Source organism: Phoca vitulina, unplaced genomic scaffold (genome assembly GCF_004348235.1).
Source record: "Phoca vitulina isolate PV1807 unplaced genomic scaffold, GSC_HSeal_1.0 scaffold41, whole genome shotgun sequence".
Lineage (NCBI taxonomy): Eukaryota > Metazoa > Chordata > Mammalia > Carnivora > Phocidae > Phoca > Phoca vitulina.
In genome coordinates this window covers 13,860,377-13,878,736 of record NW_022589744.1, presented here as the reverse complement: position 1 = coordinate 13,878,736, position 18,360 = coordinate 13,860,377, and the positions used below count along the sequence as shown (strand labels likewise).

At 53.8% G+C, this 18,360-nt stretch overlaps 1 protein-coding gene across 4 annotated transcripts in view; it reads left to right on the top strand.

Annotated features, from left to right (window-relative positions):
* Nucleotides 1–18,360, top strand: part of USP36 (ubiquitin specific peptidase 36) — a 37,682-nt gene that overhangs the window by 5,517 nt on the left and 13,805 nt on the right. For all 4 annotated transcript variants that reach the window (XM_032429533.1, XM_032429534.1, XM_032429531.1 and 1 more), the window contains 8 exons: nt 414–635; nt 7,770–7,880; nt 8,525–8,627; nt 13,666–13,733; nt 14,199–14,269; nt 14,867–14,949; nt 15,839–15,950; nt 17,682–17,822. In XM_032429533.1, the coding sequence (XP_032285424.1) occupies nt 414–635; nt 7,770–7,880; nt 8,525–8,627; nt 13,666–13,733; nt 14,199–14,269; nt 14,867–14,949; nt 15,839–15,950; nt 17,682–17,822 (911 nt within the window). The remainder of the gene's footprint in view (nt 1–413; nt 636–7,769; nt 7,881–8,524; nt 8,628–13,665; nt 13,734–14,198; nt 14,270–14,866; nt 14,950–15,838; nt 15,951–17,681; nt 17,823–18,360) is intronic.

Here is an 18,360-nt window from a genome sequence, read left to right as displayed (position 1 = left end):
AAGCTTCTCTGGGGTCAGCGGCTCTGTAATTACAGAAGTAACGATACAGGGTTGGTCACAAAGAGATCTGTGTCCTTAGAGAGGCCGTGGAAGTTGTGTGTGTTTAGTAGGATCAGCAGCGGGGCTGAGAAAGAGGCAAGACAAATGGGCCGGGCTCCAGCTGTTCATGCTCTGAGGGTCGTCCTCCATGGAGGGCTCCGTGAATTCCAGACCTAAGCAGTCTGCAGGAGCCACGGGATGACTGGGTTTTCTCCTGGGCTTTCTAGTAACTTCCAGTCAGCGGGGACACCGGTTACCCTCTGACGCTGCGTCTTGGCAGGTGCCTGCCGAGTGTGCCTCAGCGATTTCTGTTTCGTGGCCCACCCGTGCATAGACTTAAGCCCTCCTTTCTTCCCTGTCCCTTTCTCTTGCAGGCAGTGAGCATGCCCACGAGAGCGGCGGTGATGGGGTCCCCGCCCCACAGAAAGTGCTCTTCCCCACGGAGCGGCTGTCTCTGAAGTGGGAGCGGGTTTACCGCGTGGGAGCGGGGCTCCACAACCTGGGCAACACCTGCTTCCTGAACTCGACCATACAGTGCTTGACCTACACCCCACCTCTGGCCAACTACCTGCTCTCCAAGGAGCATACCCGCAACTGTGAGTGGGAGCTGGTAGCCGGGGGGGGGGGGGGGGGGGGCGGAGTCGTGGGAACCAGACAGTCTCCTGATTAGACAAACCCATGTGCCCGTGGTGCTAGCAGCCTTCAGCCTGGGTCAGATGTAGGAGTGAGGTCCGTGATGTAGTAACTGATAAAACCTGAGTCTGACACGTGCCCGCTGTAGGCCGGGCCACAGAAGCCAGTCACTCGGGTAGAGCGTTGGTCCCAAACTGTTCTGAAAATGAGTACCTAGAGGGAGAAAGGTGTTTTCAAAAAATATGTTCATAACATGTACATTCAATGACTACACATCCACTGTTGTACCAGTGTTTTATGTACGTTATAAAACGTGCCCCGGAGGAGAAATGAAACATGGGTAAAGATGAAATAAAATGTCACTTACCAAACTGAAGAAAGTAGAAAGCCTTTTAACTACTAATAAAAGAAATTAAATTGATGGTCAAAAATCTTCACATGAAGAAAATACCAGGCTGAAATGATTTATGGGTGAGCTTTATGAACATTTTGAGAAATAGATTGTTGCAGTGCTTCACAGGTTCTTCCCAAGAATAGAAAAAGAGAACCCCCAGCTCATTTTATGAGGTTCTTATAACTTGGGTAACAAAATTAAACAAGTACAGTAGGAGAAAGAACAATTACAATCCCATCTTATTCATGAGTGTAGTTACAAACTTCTAGACAGAATACTACCACGTTCAAGAGTCTCTTAAACACTGTGAGCAACTCGTGTTCGTCCTAGTGATGCAGGGATGTTCTAGTATCAGGACCTCTCTAAGTGTGACCGTGGAGAGCGCCCAGCACGGCTGGTGAAACCGCTCCTTCGGAGGTGGGCCTGCTGGGTCCTGTCCTGGCTCTCCCCCGAAGTGCTGTGATCCCTGAGAATGTTACCTAACCTTTTAGAAACTTCCTGTTACTCATCTGCAGAGTAATAATATCATCTCCCTGATAGAGCTGTTGGGAAGCTTGAAGGAGTTACATAAAGTGCTCAGAATAGTACTTGGCACACACGGAGTGCTACGTAAGAGACTGCTAATTTTGCTTCCTTAATTACTGTATCAACAGATTAAAAGAGAAAGGTCACCTAAAAATAATGCCCCCAAAAAGAAACGTATGATAAACTTTTAGCAAAGGAGCAACAGGAAGGAGTTACCTTGTCTTGATAAAGGGTATCTACCAAACACTACAAAAAAAGCATTCTAGATAGGAAAATATCGGAAGCATACCCTTCAGAGTCCAGAGTGAAACAAGGGTCTCTCTCACCACTCGTGTTGAAGATGTGTCGGTCCTAGCCAGAGCAGTGACCAAGGACACAAAGGAAGGAGCGCACTATTGTTCCTTGAAAATGACATTCCTGCGTTGAAAAAGCAAGAGAATCTATAAATAAGAAATTTGGCAATGTGACTAGATACAACATCAACATACAAAAAGTTAGTTGAATTTCTCTACACCACACGACAAGGAGTTTTTTAAAAATTTTGCTACTATAAAAAAATTTTATGAGAAGAGGGGTGCCCTACTGACTATGTAGTCTTGTCAAGTTAGAGAAATTAAAGTGTCATAGTATTGGGTCAGGGAGGGGACCCACTGACCAGTGGAATGGAATAGAGCCCAGAAACAGACCTGCGTACATCTGGAGGTGTGTTACATGTTGGTTCTTCATGTGTCTCCCATTTGAAATTAATGGAACTTTAAAAGAACTCGGGCTTACATATGGAAAAAGCAAAATAGGGTCCCCATTTCACAGCATACCTGTGCACAAAAAATGCGTTAAAAATTTAATATCAAAAGCAAATTTTAAGCTCTTAAAACAAACATTGGCCAATCTTTTTCTGACCTTGGGATGGGAAGTTTCTTAAACAGAGCTCAGAAAACACCAACTCTAAAGGAAAAATGACAGATTCAGCTGCATCGAAGTTAACATTTGTTCCCAAAAAAACACTTAAAAGGCAGACAGGGAGCTATGAGCTGGAGACAAAACCCGGGACACATAACCAGCAAAGGATCGCTACCAAGAATGTGGAAAGAATACAGACCAACGAGGGAAAGACAACCCATAAAAAGGTAAAATTATGAACCAGCATTTTACAGAAGAGGAAACTCCTGGTCAGAGTATAGGGAGAGGTGTTCAGCCTTGCTGAAATCAGGGAAGTGTCATTAAAACCACGACAACAGCAGTGACGCGACACACCTTTGTGATGGATGCACGTTCAGAAGCCTGGTGGGACCGAGTGTCAGCATGAAGATGAGCGAGAACCTTCTATGCTCGCTGAGCTGGCCTTACCTTCCAAATAACGTGCCAGCCAGCAGTACTCCGCCTGCAAAGGAGCTCGGTGCGTGCCTGTCAGGACCCCTGTGTAAGCATACCTGCACGCAGCAGATCGTGAGCCGCTCCGGTGCCCGTCTGCAGACGGATGCGCGCGACACGGCGCGGGCCCGTGAGGAACAGCGTGCAGCAGGGCAGGGGAATGAAGGACCGCTCGTGCATGGGGCTGAAGAATCCAGTGAAGGAAAAGTCCCAGAAGGTTGCGGACAGCGTGAATTGCTATTTATAAAACAGAAAAACAAGACGCTATAGTGTTTAGGTATACACATATGGGGTAAGACTTAAAAAATATATATATATTTTTTTTTAATTGGTAAACAATGAAAATAAGTCAGGGAATCAGGATAGAACCAGAGGCAGGACCAGATAGGAGCAAGTGAGGAGCAGTGTTTTAGGATAAAAGTGGATTGTGTGATGTGTTCAGGGAGATTCGTTCTATTTTTTTAAATCCGTGAAAGGTGACATGTGATGGAAATAGCATTTTTTTTTTTTTTTTAAAGATTTTATTTATTTGACAGAGAGATAGCGAGAGCAGGAACGCAAGCAGGGGGAGTGGGAGAGGGAGAAGCAGGCTTCCCGCCGAGCATGGAGCCCGATGTGGGACTCGATCCCAGGACCCTGGGATCATGACCTGAGCCGAAGGCAGATGCTTAACGACTGAGCCACCCAGGCGCCCGGAAATAGCATTTTTAATAAAACATCTTGCGATTGTGATGGTTCTGTGGTGGCCAGAGTTCACACACTGAGGCACCGTGCCCACTGCAGGTGAAGTTGGTTATAAATCTCTATTTCTGGTAGTGACCTTGGTGATGTCGAGGGGGTTCTGGGTGGACTTTTAGAAAGACTCAACTGGGCTGTCTTTGTGGTTTTTTGTCTTTTTAAGCCATTTTTTTTTTGAGAGAGAGAGAGAATCTCAAGCGGACTCAGATGCTGAGCGCAGAGCCCAAGGCGGGGCTCAATCCCACAACCGTGAGATCATGACCTGAGCTGAAATCAAGAGTCAGACACTCAAGTGACTGAGCCCCCCAGCACCCCGGTGCTCTTGTTTTTTTCTCATGACTTTGGTGAGGAGACCCTACTCTCCAGACCTAGGTAGCTGCCTTTTTCTTGTTCACCCTGCTTCCCTGTGCAGCTGCCCTCCGGTTTTGCTTCCTCGGCAGGCCCCTTTGTCAGCTTCATTAGGGTTAGTGTAGGTAAACTAGGTGACACCCGGGAATCCCGTAATCCGCCACGCGTATCCTGCAGCCCGTGGGAGCGAGGGCGTGAGGCGGGAGCAGCCAGGATCAGCCCCTCTTGGCAGCGGGACGTCTCGCCCTGGCTCAGGATGCCTCTCCGGTGAGCGCCCCAGTGTCCGTCTGCATCACTCTGAAATGCTAACCTTAGTGTCTTCCTTTTTTTCAGAGTAAAAGTATTAAGTTTAGTATTTGTTGGCCTATACCCCCTGGCTCTCTGAGTGACCCCAGCTGGGCTCGGGCTGTCCTCTCTTGCTCCTCGAATGCCCGCTGTTTGAAGGCTCTTGAGGACTCCGAAGTATCACCGGGGCTGCCGTACGTGTGGCCTGGAGCGCCGAGTCCTGCTGCGTACTAGACCGCTTCCGCACCGGCACTGAGCTGGAAAAGAAACACTTGATTTTTAAGTGCTCTCCACACCCAACATGGGGCTCGAACTCAACCCTGAGATCGAGTCACACACTCCAGCGACTGAGCCGGCCGGGAGCCCCGAAAAGAAACACTTTATGTAAAATTTGCAGGAGGATTAAATTCTATCCTTTTGCACATTCTTCTCCAAATTGAAGTAGCAAGGTCCCAAAAGTCAAAAGTCATGGATTTGACTTTTATGTTCTTTTTTTTTTTTTTTAAGATTTTATTTATTTATTTGACAGAGAGAGGGCAGCGGTGGAGGGAGAGGGAGAAGCGGACTCCCCACTGAGCAGGGAGCCCGATGCGGGGCTCGATCCCAGGACCCTGGGACCATGACCTGAGCCAAAGGCAGACGCTTAACAACTGAGCCACCCAGGCACCCTTTGACTTTTATGTTCTATTTTTCTTAATTACCTGAAGAAAGTGTTTGTCCACATGCCACTTAAATCAGTCTTGCATATTGCCAACGATTTGGGAATCCCTGTTTCAGGAATTTCTGGCTAAAATTGTTCCTGGCCCTATTTAGGAGTGATGATTTATCAGGCTAACGGTCTGCAGTGTTGTACGTGATCATTAGAGATGTGATTCCCACACAGCTGACAGAGTCATGTCCTCACCTGAGTTAGATTGGGAAGGTGGGCACTCTCTGTTCAGCATTGGTGATGAATGCATATGTTTAAGTTATTTTAAATAACATGTTTTAGTTTTTTGCCTAAATTTGAGCCCCCTCAGCCATTATTGTCATTTTAAAAATAAAAGAAATAAATGGCTATGGTTAGAAGAGTCCAAAAAGCTCTAAAATGAGAAGTAAAAGCCTTCCCTTTATGTAAAGGTGCTCACATAAACCGTTTTTCCAAGATCCCTCCAAAGGGGTAGTGTATATAGTAGCATTTTTTTTAGATAAAACCTTTTTGTACTGTGGTATGTAATGTAAAATTTACCATTTTTAAAGATTTTTTTAAAGTAATCTCTACGCCCAATGTAGGGCTTAAACTCATGACCCCAAGATCGAGTCGCATGCTCCACTGACTGAGCCAGCCAGATGCCTCAAAGTTGACCATTTTTGAGTGTACAGCTCAGTGGCATTAAATACATTCACATTATCGTGCAACCATCCACCTCCAGACCTCCTTCCTCTTCCCGAACAGAAACTCTGCCCCTTAAACACTAACTTCCTGTCCCCCTCCCCTAGCCCCTGGCGCCCACCATCCTACTTTCTGTCTCTGTGAACCTGACGACTCCAGGTACCTCGTTTAAGTGGAATCATACAGTATTGATCTCTTTTTTTTTTTCCGGAAGATTTTGTTTATTTATTTGACAGAGAGACAGCGAGAGCAGGAACACAAGCAGGGGGAGTGGGAGAGGGAGAAGCAGGCTTCCCGCTGAGCAGGGAGCCTGATGTGGGGCTCGATCCCAGGACCCTGGGACCATGATCTGAGCCGAAGGCAGACGCTTACCCAACTGAGCCACCCAGGCGCCCCCAGTATTGATCTTTTTGTGACTGGCTGACTTCATGCAGCATCATGTTCTCAAGGTTCATCCATGTTGTGGCAGGTGTCAGATTTGCTTTTCTTTTTAAGGCTGAGTAATATTCCACTGTGTGTACATCCTACATTTCTTACCCATTCATTTGTTGATGGACACTTGGCTTCTGGGTTTTAGTTCTTGTGGATAATGCTGTGAAAATGGGTGCACATACCTGTTCAAGACCCTGCTTTCATTTCTTTCAGGTGTAAAACCAGAGGTGGGATTGCTGGATCATATGGGAATTCTGTTTTTGATTTTTTGAGGGAGCGCCCTGCTGTTTCCCACAGGCGCTGCTGCAGTGTGCATCCTCAGCAACAGTGCGCAGGGAGGGGTTCGCGTCCGTCCACGTCTTTGCCAACACGAGCTGTGTTCTGTTTGTAAATACAGTGAGCGGCTGCATGCTGCTTCGTTGTTGGCTTTGAGATGGGTCAGAGTAACTGGGTAAGGAGGCTGTTGCACAGGGGAGAGCGGTTGGTTTGTGGTGCGTTTTGTGTTACGACTGGTCTGCCTGGGCAGGTCTGGAGCATACCTGAGACAGCAGTAGCTTGCAGAATTGAAGATGTGCTTGCCCTTGGACCCAGAGGCCTGTTGTGGGGGTACACCTTCAAGAAGGTTCGATACAAGGAGACAGGTGCAGGGTTGTTTGCGATAGAAACATGCAAGGGCCCATGTGTGTTAGTGGGGAACACGTGAGTGAACTGTGGTCTCTCTGTTGGGTGAGGTCCTCTAGTCTACCAGAAGGACCCAGAGCTGCGTCAAAACCGGTCGCTGAGCAGTGCGTACTGCATGGCGTAATTTGTGTAAAGTAAGCTTAAACACACCGTGTGCGAGTATACACGTGGGTCAGCGCAGGAACCATGTTAATGGGAGCAGTCGGGACCTGGCTGGGGACAGCAGTACTTCCGGTGGGGGAGTGGGGGCAGTGCGGGCAGGAGACTTCACCGTGACAGCAGTGTTTACTTGCAGAACACCTCAGCTGGGTTGGAGCTCAGTGGTATAGGCTTTGTACTTCTCTTTGCTAGTTAAAGGGTCTCCTAATTTGCAGTAAAGGTTAAATGTACTGCTCTCCAGCCTGTGCCCAAGTAGCAGCAGAGAGTTTCAGACATGGCAGGGGCTGGCGGACCGAGGCCCGCTGGACCCCGTTTCCGTATTGTCTGTGGCTGCGTGGCGAGGCTGCCCGTGCTCTCCGGACGCAGAGCCGTGTCGCCGGGGACTGTGTGCGATGGGGCAGTTCCTGGAGCCGGACGCCCTTACCTCGTGGGTCTGTGTGCAGGAAGCTTGCCAAGCTTCGAGGTGCAGCAGCGCGGTGTTTCCTAGAAGCAAGAGTGGAGGTTCCCCCGTTGGAGGAGCAAACTCAGGGTTATCAGGAATCCCTAAAACATTCTCACTGACCACGTGACACAGGTTAGAGGTTAGAGAAAATTGAAAAGCAGACTTACTACTCTTCTTATGAGTAACTAGCACCAAGGGCATGCGGAGAGAGCTCACACAGGTCAACAGCGCGAACCCGGGGCGGTGGGGTGAGTGTTGGGATCGCAGTTTGGATGGGAGCTGTGTGGGGGCAGGGCATCAGGAGTGTGTCGGGAGCTCTGACGAACCAGGCCCCCTCGTCCCGCGTGCAGGTCACCAGGGCAGCTTCTGCATGCTGTGCGTCATGCAGAACCACATGGTCCAGGCCTTCGCCAACAGCGGCAACGCCATCAAGCCTGTCTCCTTCATCCGAGATCTGAAAAGTAAGAGTCGACTCCTGGCCGGATGACAGCTAAGCCCTAGTCTGCGGTGGGTGCGGGGAGGAGTCCTGACTCACGTCACAGTACTTCGGCGCACGTGGTAGTGCAGACTGAGAGGCTGGTGTGGGGCGGGGGCGGGGGGAGGGGAGTGCTGACCTCCCTTTGAAGGGTGGGGAAGCTCGGGCTAGCTGGGGGGCAGGAGCCGTGTCTCAGGGAGGAGGGTGAGGCCGGGGCTCTTCTGAACATGCCAGGACTGGTTAGCGCAGATTTCCTGTTCACTCGGTAGAAGACATGGGTCAGTTGGTTTCTGAAACCCTGTGCAGCGTCCTTGTGACCCGCCTGTGCTCTGTGCCGGCTTCTGGAAAACTGGCTCATCGGTGGGTTTCCCATCCTCAGTGCCCGGTGGTGTGCGGCACCCGTGCTTCGCTGTTAAGTCTGGAGAGTGTAGGCCCTCGGGTCTCACTGAGAAAACACCTGCCGTGTGGGCGGGGGGCTGGGACACACAGTTCACGCCGAGCTCTTGATCCCCTCACTTGCCGCTTACCCCCGGCACAGCGGGGGGTCGGTGATAAGCACACAGCAGTGGGTGACTGGGGGAGAAGGCATGAGCTCTTCCCTGCCAGGCTGATGCTTCTTTCTTTCTTTAGAGATTGCTCGGCATTTCCGCTTTGGAAACCAGGAGGACGCACACGAGTTTCTCCGGTACACAATCGACGCCATGCAGAAGGCCTGTTTGAACGGCTGTGCCAAGTACGTGCCTTCCGTTCACCCACTTTCCTAAGGGGCTTCAGACCCCGCCGCCGTGGAGGCGGCCACCCCTCCATTCCCCCGGGCGTTCTCTGTAGATACCTGTGTCCAGGTCCTGCACCTGCTGAAGCTCGGATGCGGGGCCGCTCCTGCTTCCCCGGGCACGGCCTCCCCCGCACACCCTCCTCACCAGGGGCGGTTTGGCGGGGCCAGGCGCTGGGGGGAGCCCTGTCCCAGCAGCCCCCTGCAGGAAGGATGCTGGCAGATCTTTCTGAGGGCCTTCGGCTGTTGTCCTAGACTCTTCCCGTCTTTTAAAAATCACCTGACTTTGATACAGAGGATGGGGCGGTAGGAATTCCAGCATCTTCATGAAAGCACTTGAAAGCACGCAGGGACGTTTGAGGGTGGGAGGTTTACAGTTTTTGAGGCTGCGTTCTGTGTGGTTACGTCTTCATTTTCGATTTGAAAGCAGAGACAAACACATATGACAGGTTGCTGACTTCGTGCTGTGCCTCCCCTTTTGTGAAACAGTTACGGTCAGGGATGGTTTTGTACCACTCCTGGCTCCTGGGTTCAGACAAAAGGAAATAGGCCGAAAATGCTCCCTGTTCCGAGGCTGTTCCCTGGGCTTAGGGTAGAACCGGATCCTGGACTCTGGAAATACCCCTTAAACAGCTTAAGAAACATCTGGAACGTCCTTCAGCAAAGTCGAGTTGTAGCAGTGATCGTGGGCAACCTCTGGTGTCAGTGATGCGATTCTTTTTAAACCCTGAGAAAACTTTCCATGGGTTCCTCTGGCGTCTGTCCCTTGCCGTGCTGAGATGTGCAGCGAGGTCCCTGCAGGCAGATAGACGCTGGTTCTGCCCTTCCCGTGCCTCTCCCCGCCCCGGGCTGCGGCTAACGATCTGAGCTCTCTGCTGACGCCCCCTGCGTGCCAGGCACTATGTTCACACTGGGTACTTCCAGGGAAAGACTGGGTTCTCGAGTTGGAGGAGCTCAGAGAGTGAGGGGGGAGGCAGATACTGGCCCGTGTCTACAAGGTCACGTAGTAAGTACTGTAGTGGACGGACTCTGTGGGAGCCATTCCCAGAAGAATTGTGCTGCGCTCCTACCCGCAGGAGGCCTCCTTCCTAGGAGGAGTCCCCACAGGGCTCAGATGAGGGGAGGGAGGAGGCAAGGAATGTGGCCGGTCCTAGGCAGGGCCTCCCTGCCATGCAGGTGGGTACAGCACGTCCCCGGCAGGGGTTCCCAGCCTTGGTCCCGCGGCGGAAACCCCTGGGAGGTTTAGGACGGCAGCTGACCCTGCTGCCATGCCAGCCTCGTTACCCAGACTCTCAGGGATGGGCCGGTAGGTGTGGTGGATGTTTGGGGTTTGCGTCCGGGTTTGTGGTCTGGGCAGCAGGGTGGGTGGCGCTGTGCCCTTCGTGGTCCAGGACACAGAAGTGGCCGTGCGTTGGAGGAAGGATGAGCGCGTCTGACGTCAGGTGAGCCGTTGCAGGGCGTTGTGGGATGCTTTCCACACACCCCTCCGTGAGAAAGGTGTCGCTGCTCTTAGTGAAATGAGAAAAAACAGGGGCGCTCAGGTGGCTCAGTCATTAGGCGTCTGCCTTCGGCCTGGGTTCGAGCCCCACATCAGGCTCCCTGCTCTGTGGGAAGCCTGCTTCTCCCTCTCCCGCTTCCCCGCGTGTGTTCCCTCTCTCACTGTGTCTCTGTCAAATAAATAAAATCTTAAAAAGAAAAAAAGAAGAGTCGCATCAGCTGAATGATTCAGTTTGATTTGCGGGTGGAAGTGGCTTTTTTTTCCTTTTGGTTTTGTTAGACATTTTTAGTTGAACTTGCGAGCAGAGAGTATTTCTAGTGTTTCTACTTTGTGGACCTTGCTGGAACCGGCTTTGTGACCCGGTACACGCCGGTGTTCGCACGTGTTCCCGGCGCCCCTGACGCGGCGTGCTGCCCTGCTGGCCGGGTGGCCGGGTGCGCGTCTGCTGTGAGACCTGCCGGCTGCCTTCCCTGCCCGTGCTCGCTTCCTGCCGCCTCGGTCTCGCCGGGACAGTGCTCGCTGTCCCGTCACTGGCGGGCGCCCGCCTCCTTGTGCCTCCTGGAGCTTTTGCTTTGTGAACGTGGCTGTGGTCATTTACCCACAACTATCATATCTTTGTTGAAAGCCCGTTTATTTCATAAGCAAGTTCAACTCCTTCGCATTTATTGTGACGACTGAGGTTTGGTCTTGACCTGGCCGTGATGCTGAGGTTTTTAATTATCACACACGGCGCATTGGCTGTGTTTCTCCCTCTCTCTGGTTTCCCTTTACACGTTAATTTTTAAGCTTTCGTGTGGTGCTCAGGAAGACCTGTATCTCCGTTCGGGTGACGACTCTCCACGCACCCTTGTGCATGGCCTTGCTCCTCTTTTCTGGTTCTGTTTGTCAGTGTTTGGGGGGGCCCAGCACCTCTGTCCTTCCCTCTCCTCTCTCACCCGCCTCTTAGTTACATTATCTCTTACCTTACCGTTCTCCCACGTTTGTCTCCACCTTTGCTTTAGTCTTTCCCCCATTAAATAGGCCTGGGGGGGGCCTGTCCTCCTGCCTGGGCGTCCCAGGCGGCCTGGGCTGGGCAATGCAGGGTTTCGGAACCCAGAGGCCAGTCCCTCTCTTGACCTTGCAGGGACCTTACTGAGAGGATTCAGGATCTTTTTTTTACTCTTTAAAGTCTGATGGTTTCACTAGGAACGTCTTTCGAGCTGATCGTTGTCAGTCAGTTTGGTAGACACCTGAGCAGTGATGAGAGCTTGAATCTGCGGCACATGCCGACTCCAGCATCGTGTGCACAGAAACGGTTTCTGCCGGCTCGAGCACTAGCATCCGAACGCCGTCACCTCCCTATCAGCTCGGCTTGAGTATCGTGGCTTGAGAATGCACGACGATGAATTAGGCAGACGTACGTCAGCATGTCGTGCTTGCCACGCGGTTTCCCACCTGTCATCAGCGGTGACACTCATCACAGAGTCCTGTCACCCCCAGAGCACATGATGGTATTGGTTCTGTGTTAACGGCCTGTGTCAGGGTCTCCAGTCACTGGCGGTCTCCTGCGGGACCCCCTTCTCTCTGGCAGCTCTTTTCCTCGACTTCCCCTCCGGCTGCTTTCCTGCTGTGTCGCTCCCCTCCCCCGTGTTCACTTGAATCTCTTCTCCCTTGGGCCCTTTGGAATTCCCACTTCATTCCTGGCGTGATTTCATCTTTTCCCTCCATGTTAGTTAACTTTCTCCATTTGCCCTTTTTTATTTTTAGTTTGAAACTTCATACGGTGGTCTTTCCTTCCCCAGACGCTTGTCTGAGGGTCTTTAGGTCAGCTTGGGATCCCGTATTGCTCTTTTCATCTGCCTTGGGCTTGCTTTCTAGGGGCTAATCTTCACCAGCTGAGGTGCTGTGATTCTCGTTCACTGTTTCCCTCCAGCAGTGCCCGTGTGGGACTGAGAACACTTCGGCACCGCCCCGGGCCTGGTGGCTCGCGTGGTTCTCAGTCCAGGGCGCCTTCTATCCCGGAGCCCGAGCGCTGGACGGCCCCTGGTGTGACGTGTGTCTCAGGACCTGGCGGGCTCCTCCTGCTGGGGATACTGGGTGACTCCGGGGTCACCTCTAGTCCCTGGTCTCTGCCTCGGTGCTCCCCAGACCGGCCTTAATCTCCAGCAGGGCTCCGGCAGGGGTACGGAAGACGGCTTGCTGGAATCTGGCTTTATTTCCTCCCTACGGCTGGTTTGAGCTTGGAGCTTGCTCTGCCTCGGGGTCCCGAGAGCGGGTTCTGTGCGGTGGTTTGCTGCTCCTGTTCTAACAGCCGGGCTGGCTCAGGGCCACCTGGACCTCAGCAGCCGCCGTCACGTGTGGCTGGCCACAAGCTTCCAGTTTGTGCTGAGATTATATCCCTCCTCTTGACAAACGGTGGTGAAAATACATGGTGGCAGTTGGTTTTTCATTTCCTAATTTTGCAAAACAGAAACTTGCCCTTGTGTTGGTCCCCCGCTGTGTGGAGTTCCGCTCCTCAGTGAGCTCCCGGAGTGTGGGCAGCACCGTGGTGGCTGGTCCTGTGGCCATTGGCTCACGCTGCAGGGGGGCCTCGCGCAGGGCGCCGCGTGGTGTGTGCAGGGGGTGGGGAGGAGAGCGCTGGGAGGCGGCACCGCCGAGCACCTGGCAGGGCCCGGGAGTCAGGGCGTCAGGAGAAGCCCCTGCAGAGCCGGGGGCGCAGGGGACCGGCCTGGCGGAGGGGGGAGCGTGCCCGCGACGGAGCGGCTGCTCTGTCCGCGGCTGGGTTTGTGTCCCCGAGGAGGACTCTGAGGCGAGAGTCAGAGCCAGACTCGGTGGGTCGCAGGCGGATGCCAGGAGCAGAGGCTCGAGACAGGGTGGTGTTCCCAGAATCTCCGTCACATGAACAGCTGTGGGGTGCGGGCGCTCAGCTTAGCAGCTCTGTGGGGCAGGTGAGCAGGAGCAGCTAAGGCCTAGGGCGGCCTCAGCTCCTGGTTGGTGAACCGGGCTGGGGGATTCGAGTACAGGCCGGCCTGACCCTGGAGCCCACGCCGTGACAGCTCTTGTCCTGCCAAAAGATGCGGAGGCGGGGCTCTGTCCTGCTCGCTCCCCCTCTTCAGATAAGAGGCTCGGGCGTGTGACAGCCAGCAAGGAGCGGAGCTGACCGTGCAGGACTGAGGCGGGGTGAGCTGGGGGGTGGGCGGCGGGTGCCAGGTGGGGGGGCGCTTCTGTCCTTGGGACTGGGTGGGCACTAGGGGCGTTTCTCCAGCCTCTCGTTTCCTGTGAAGTGCAGGGCGAGGTGCCTGTGGAGAGCACGGGGGTCTTGAAGGCCTGAGGGGGCAGCGGTGGGGTGCGCCCGGGCCCATCAGAGCAGCGGGGCACAGCTGGGGGTCCGCCGAGCGCCGGAGGGAGCACGTCAGACCCATACTTACGTGGTGGGATCTCCCCAGGGTGCGCTGGGCTGGGGATGAAAGGGGCAGGGACTGCCTCCTGGCCTGCCCTTGAAGGCTGTGGTCTCCTCTCCAGGTTGGACCGTCAAACGCAGGCTACCACTTTGGTCCATCAGATTTTTGGAGGCTATCTCAGATCGCGTGGTGAGTGAAGACGTTTTCTCTACCCTCTTGTCAAGGATGAGAACCTTAACCAGGAAAGACTAGGAGTTCATGCCCAGCTGGAGCCCCTTCCTGACGGGCAGACCTGGGGGAGCCATGGAGGCCCCAGCCTCCTCTGAAACACACCCTTGCCCATGGGCTCGCTGTTCCCGGGAGGAAGTTTGGAGCAGAATTTCCAGCACGGGTAGAGGAGGGTGGCATTATTTTTCTCTGAGTTCCTTAGTTCTTCACACGTGGCCTCTGCCCTTCAGCTGGGAACTGGGGCCTGTCACTGGGCTGGGCAGCAAGGCGCTGGGTTGGACAGATGTCCCCTTGTGAACTCTGGTTGTCAGCGAGCTCTCTCCCCAGACACCGGCGTTCACGAGGGGCTGGCTAGATCTTAGAGACCTGGGGGTGGCGCGCTGGGGGCACCTGCACCCGCCCCACCACCTCCGTATTTCGTTGCAGTGAAGTGCTCGGTGTGCAAGAGCGTCTCGGACACATACGACCCCTACCTGGACATAGCGCTGGAGATCCGGGTATGGCCCACAGCTCTGCTGTGTCGTGTTTGCCTTCGGCCGGGGAGGCTGGGGGGCGGGGAGCAGGGGAACCAGTGAGGGCATATTACCCAGGTAGATAAGGAAAGAAATACTGGCAATCCTACTGCCTTAAAGTAGGGGCCACTGCTTTTGCGCGTTGATTTCTAGCCTTTTCCCTGTGCGCATTCCTCTCGTTTAACACAGGAAGATACAATGCAGCTTTGTGTCCCGAGGCATGAGGGGTGAGCACACCGTAGATGGAGGGCGCAGGGCCGCTCATACGCATGCCATGGGGAGGCCAGCCCCCGTCCTGTTCCAGCTCTCTGTGGCTGCAGCCGCGGCGGGGTCCTCGGTGCCTGGGGTGCAGGGGAGCCCTGCCAGGCCGGGCCCCGTGTCTGTAGAACCGGCTCGGCCGCCCGCTCCCTGCTCCTTTGCGGGACGGCCTGTGAGGGCCCGAAGGCAGCAGCCGGTAGGCCGGTGTGGATGCGGGCCGATGGCTGGGATTTGCTGCCTCAGCCTGACAGAGACCTTACAGTTGGCATTTCTTGAGTCAGCCTTTTTCTTCCGTTGACGCGATTCCGTTTTTGTCCTCCTCAGCAAGCTGCTAATATTGTGCGTGCTCTGGAACTTTTTGTGAAACCAGATGTCCTGAGCGGAGAGAACGCCTATATGTGTGCAAAGTAAGTTTTGTTTTGCTCCCGGCAGAGCGAGCCCGCCGTCGGGGAAGACCTCGAGTAAGCCGCCTGGCCCACGCTGCGGCCGGGCCGTCCCTGCTCAGGGCCACCGTTAGTCCCTTGCGGAGCTCAGACGCTCTCAACGGCGCAGATGAAGGGCAGCCGCGGTTTTGCCAGCTGACATCTATTTACGTCGCCCTTGGATGCGCCAGGCACCATTCTGAGCGCTCCTCACCGGGGACGTAGGTCCCAGCGGCGGCACAGAGCGGGGAGGGGACCGCACCTGGCCGTCGGCTCCAGCCTCTGTCGGCCCGCGTCCCAGATGAGCCGCCTTCGGTGGCCCAGGTCTCCTGAGGGCCGCACAGACTTAGCGTGTGGGGGCTGCAGTTCATGCGTAGCCCCTCCAGAAGCTGCGGCCACTAAAGAATAGTTTTCTTTATTACGCTTTTCAGATTGATTATCCCGTGCCAAAACACTGCTTTTCCCCCTCTCTGAGTTCGTCTCTCCGTGCCCTAGAGGCTGTTTGCTTTCCTTCGTCTCTCTCCCCCTCACTTCTGTGTCTTCCGGCTTCACTCAGTGATTTCACTCGGCCAGCCCCGCTCCAGGTGTTCCTTCCCGTGTCCCAGGGCTGCTTCCCGTGCATTCAACCTAGTGCCCTCCGTGGGAAAGAGCTTCCTTGTTGCTCTACGGTCTCCAGCTTTCCCCTGGTCCTTGGTTCCCTACGCTGGCTTCCCTTCACTTAAGTCGCGGGGGTTCACGTCTCGGGATGCAGACAGCACATGCCTCAGCCAAGGAGACCCTGTGCCGACAGAGCAGGTGTCACTGCTGTGGGCCCGCGTGAGGACAGCGTTCCTCAGAGCACCAGCTGATCCCTTTCCTCTCACCCTCCTCACAGATGCAAGAAGAAGGTCCCAGCCAGCAAGCGCTTCACCATCCACAGAACATCCAACGTCTTAACCCTTTCCCTCAAGCGCTTTGCCAACTTCAGTGGGGGGAAGATCACGAAGGTGAGCCTTCGTCGTGGTGTCCGATCTGCGTGGTCAGCAGCCTTTAAGGAATACAGGTTCCCAGCACCACCCCAGAGCCAGTGACTGGAAATTTCTGGAAGACAGGGCTCAGGAGTCTGCATGTTTGCAGAATCCCTAAGTGGTTGTCACGCACGGTCAACTTCAAGACCCACGGTCTTACTGGGTTCTTCTGCCAACCTCTGCCTGTGTGTGGCATGTTCCCCATGCAGAAGCTCAAGGTTTCCTTCAGAATGAGCGAGACCACTGCACTGTGGGGCTCTGATCCACCACGTGCTGTTGCGTGGCTTTTTGTGGGAGGTAGAATAAAAACTTACTCTTGTACAATGGCATTTTATTTTATTTTACTTCATTTCTTTAAGTTGTCTCTCTACCCCCAACATGGGGATTGAACTCATGACCCCGAGATCAAGAGTCGGACGCTCCCCTGACCGAGGCCGCCAGGTGTCGTGCACAGTGGCATTTTAATAGAAGATGCCGTATCATAAAAGTGGTTAGAGCCGACTTAGATGGTTTGGGGCAAGGCGCTGTCAGAGCCTCAGCTTCCTCACTGGCAGTGATGGGGCTTGCTTGTGTCAGCATTTCCCAAACTGGTGTTCCGCAGAATGTTTGTGCTGTATGTTTATAAGATGGCGTATATTGTAGGTACAGCTGTATTGTATTTTGAAAGTGGTCTGTGCTCAGCTGAGTTTGGGAACTGCCAAGCTGAAGTTCAGCAGTCCTTTTTAATTGCAGGCCTTTTCAGAGCCTTTATTAATAAGCTGTGTTGTATTTTGAATTTCCAGGAGGGAAATTTATTGTGAAGAATTTTTTTTTTAAAGATTTTATTTGAGACAGAGAGCAGTGGGCATGCACAAATGGGGTGCAGGGGGCGGCAGAGGGAGAAGCAGACTCCACTGATCAGGAAGCCTGACGTGGGACTTGATCCCAGGACCCCAGAATCACAACCTGAGGCGAAAGCAGATGCTCAACCGACTGAGCCACCCAGGTGGCCCTATACACGCTGACTTTTTAAAAATGAAATACAGGGGCACCTGGGTGGCTCAGTCAGTGAAGTGTCTGCCTTGGGCTCAGGTCATGATCTCAGGGTCCTGGGATCGAGTCCCGCATCGGGCTCCCTGCTCGGCGGGTCGTCTGCTTCTCCCTCTGCCTCTGCCCTTCCCCCCACTTGTGTGCGTGCACTCTCTCTCTCTCAAATAAATAAATAAAATCTTAAAAACAAACAAGAAGAATTGTCAAATTTTGAAATAAACTCTGGCATGACTTTCGTCCTGGCCCACGCAGTTACAGTTTTGACTTACTGTGACCGTTGGCTCCGTGGAGTGAGCACCTTTTTCTCGGAAGACCCAGACCCGGGCGTTGCCTCCCTGTTCCTTACAGTGGCAGGGAGGGCATGAGCTATTCCTCTCATCTTACACGTGGGGCCCACGCAGGGCGAGAGTGGCCTTGGACGCGGGGCAGAGATAGGAGAGATTGTGAAGCCTTCACAGGTTGATAAAACAGGGTTTCACGTCGGTTGGTTGGTTGGTTGCCTCCTGTTCTTTAACCTTGACCGGGGGATTGTTGGAGCGCTGCCGCAGGCCCCGTTGCCCCCAGATTGTCGAAGACCAGCCGAGGAATTGTGCATTTTATGTGGTTGTGGACGGAGAGGGTGAATTGACCCTGTCCCCCGTGGATGAATTTTCATTGCCTTACCCTTGGCTTTTTCTCCAGGACGTGGGCTATCCGGAATTCCTGAACATCCGTCCGTACATGTCCCAGAGCAGTGGGGAGCCTGTCATGTACGGGCTGTATGCGGTCCTGGTCCACTCGGGCCACGGCTGCCACGCGGGCCACTATTACTGCTATGTGAAGGTCAGTGCCCCCGCGTGCGGCCGCGCTTGCGTCACGTGGCGGTGCCCGTTGGTACAGGTCCAGGCGTGGCCTCCGTGGAAAGTAGCCTTGTTTGTCGTCGTGTTCAGGGCCTGTTGTTGCTTTGGGGAATGGAGGGCAAAGATGTCTTTGAAGCCCATCCCACTAGGAGCTCTAGGGTCCTTGCCCTTGGATGGGACCCCAGAGGGGCTGCCTGCAGGGCCCAATGCTGGAGCCCTGGTGGAGGCTCAGGAAGGCTGCGTATTGGTGGGAGATGCCGTGCTGCTCAGACCCGAAATACCCTTCAGAGGGGAAAGCTCGCATCTGCTGGGGCAGCAGGAGGGAACAGGGATTCAAAGCACACTTCGTAGTCACACTCAGAGCCAGACGAGCATTAGACATTTTAACGTGAAGTCCTTGCTAGTTCATTAGCACATGGATAGATGCAGCAGTTAACTGCAGGTTTTATTTCATTCTTTAAAAACTAGGGATTATGGGATGCATGTTGATTGACCCGTTTTGTTTTCTACTACACCCTGTG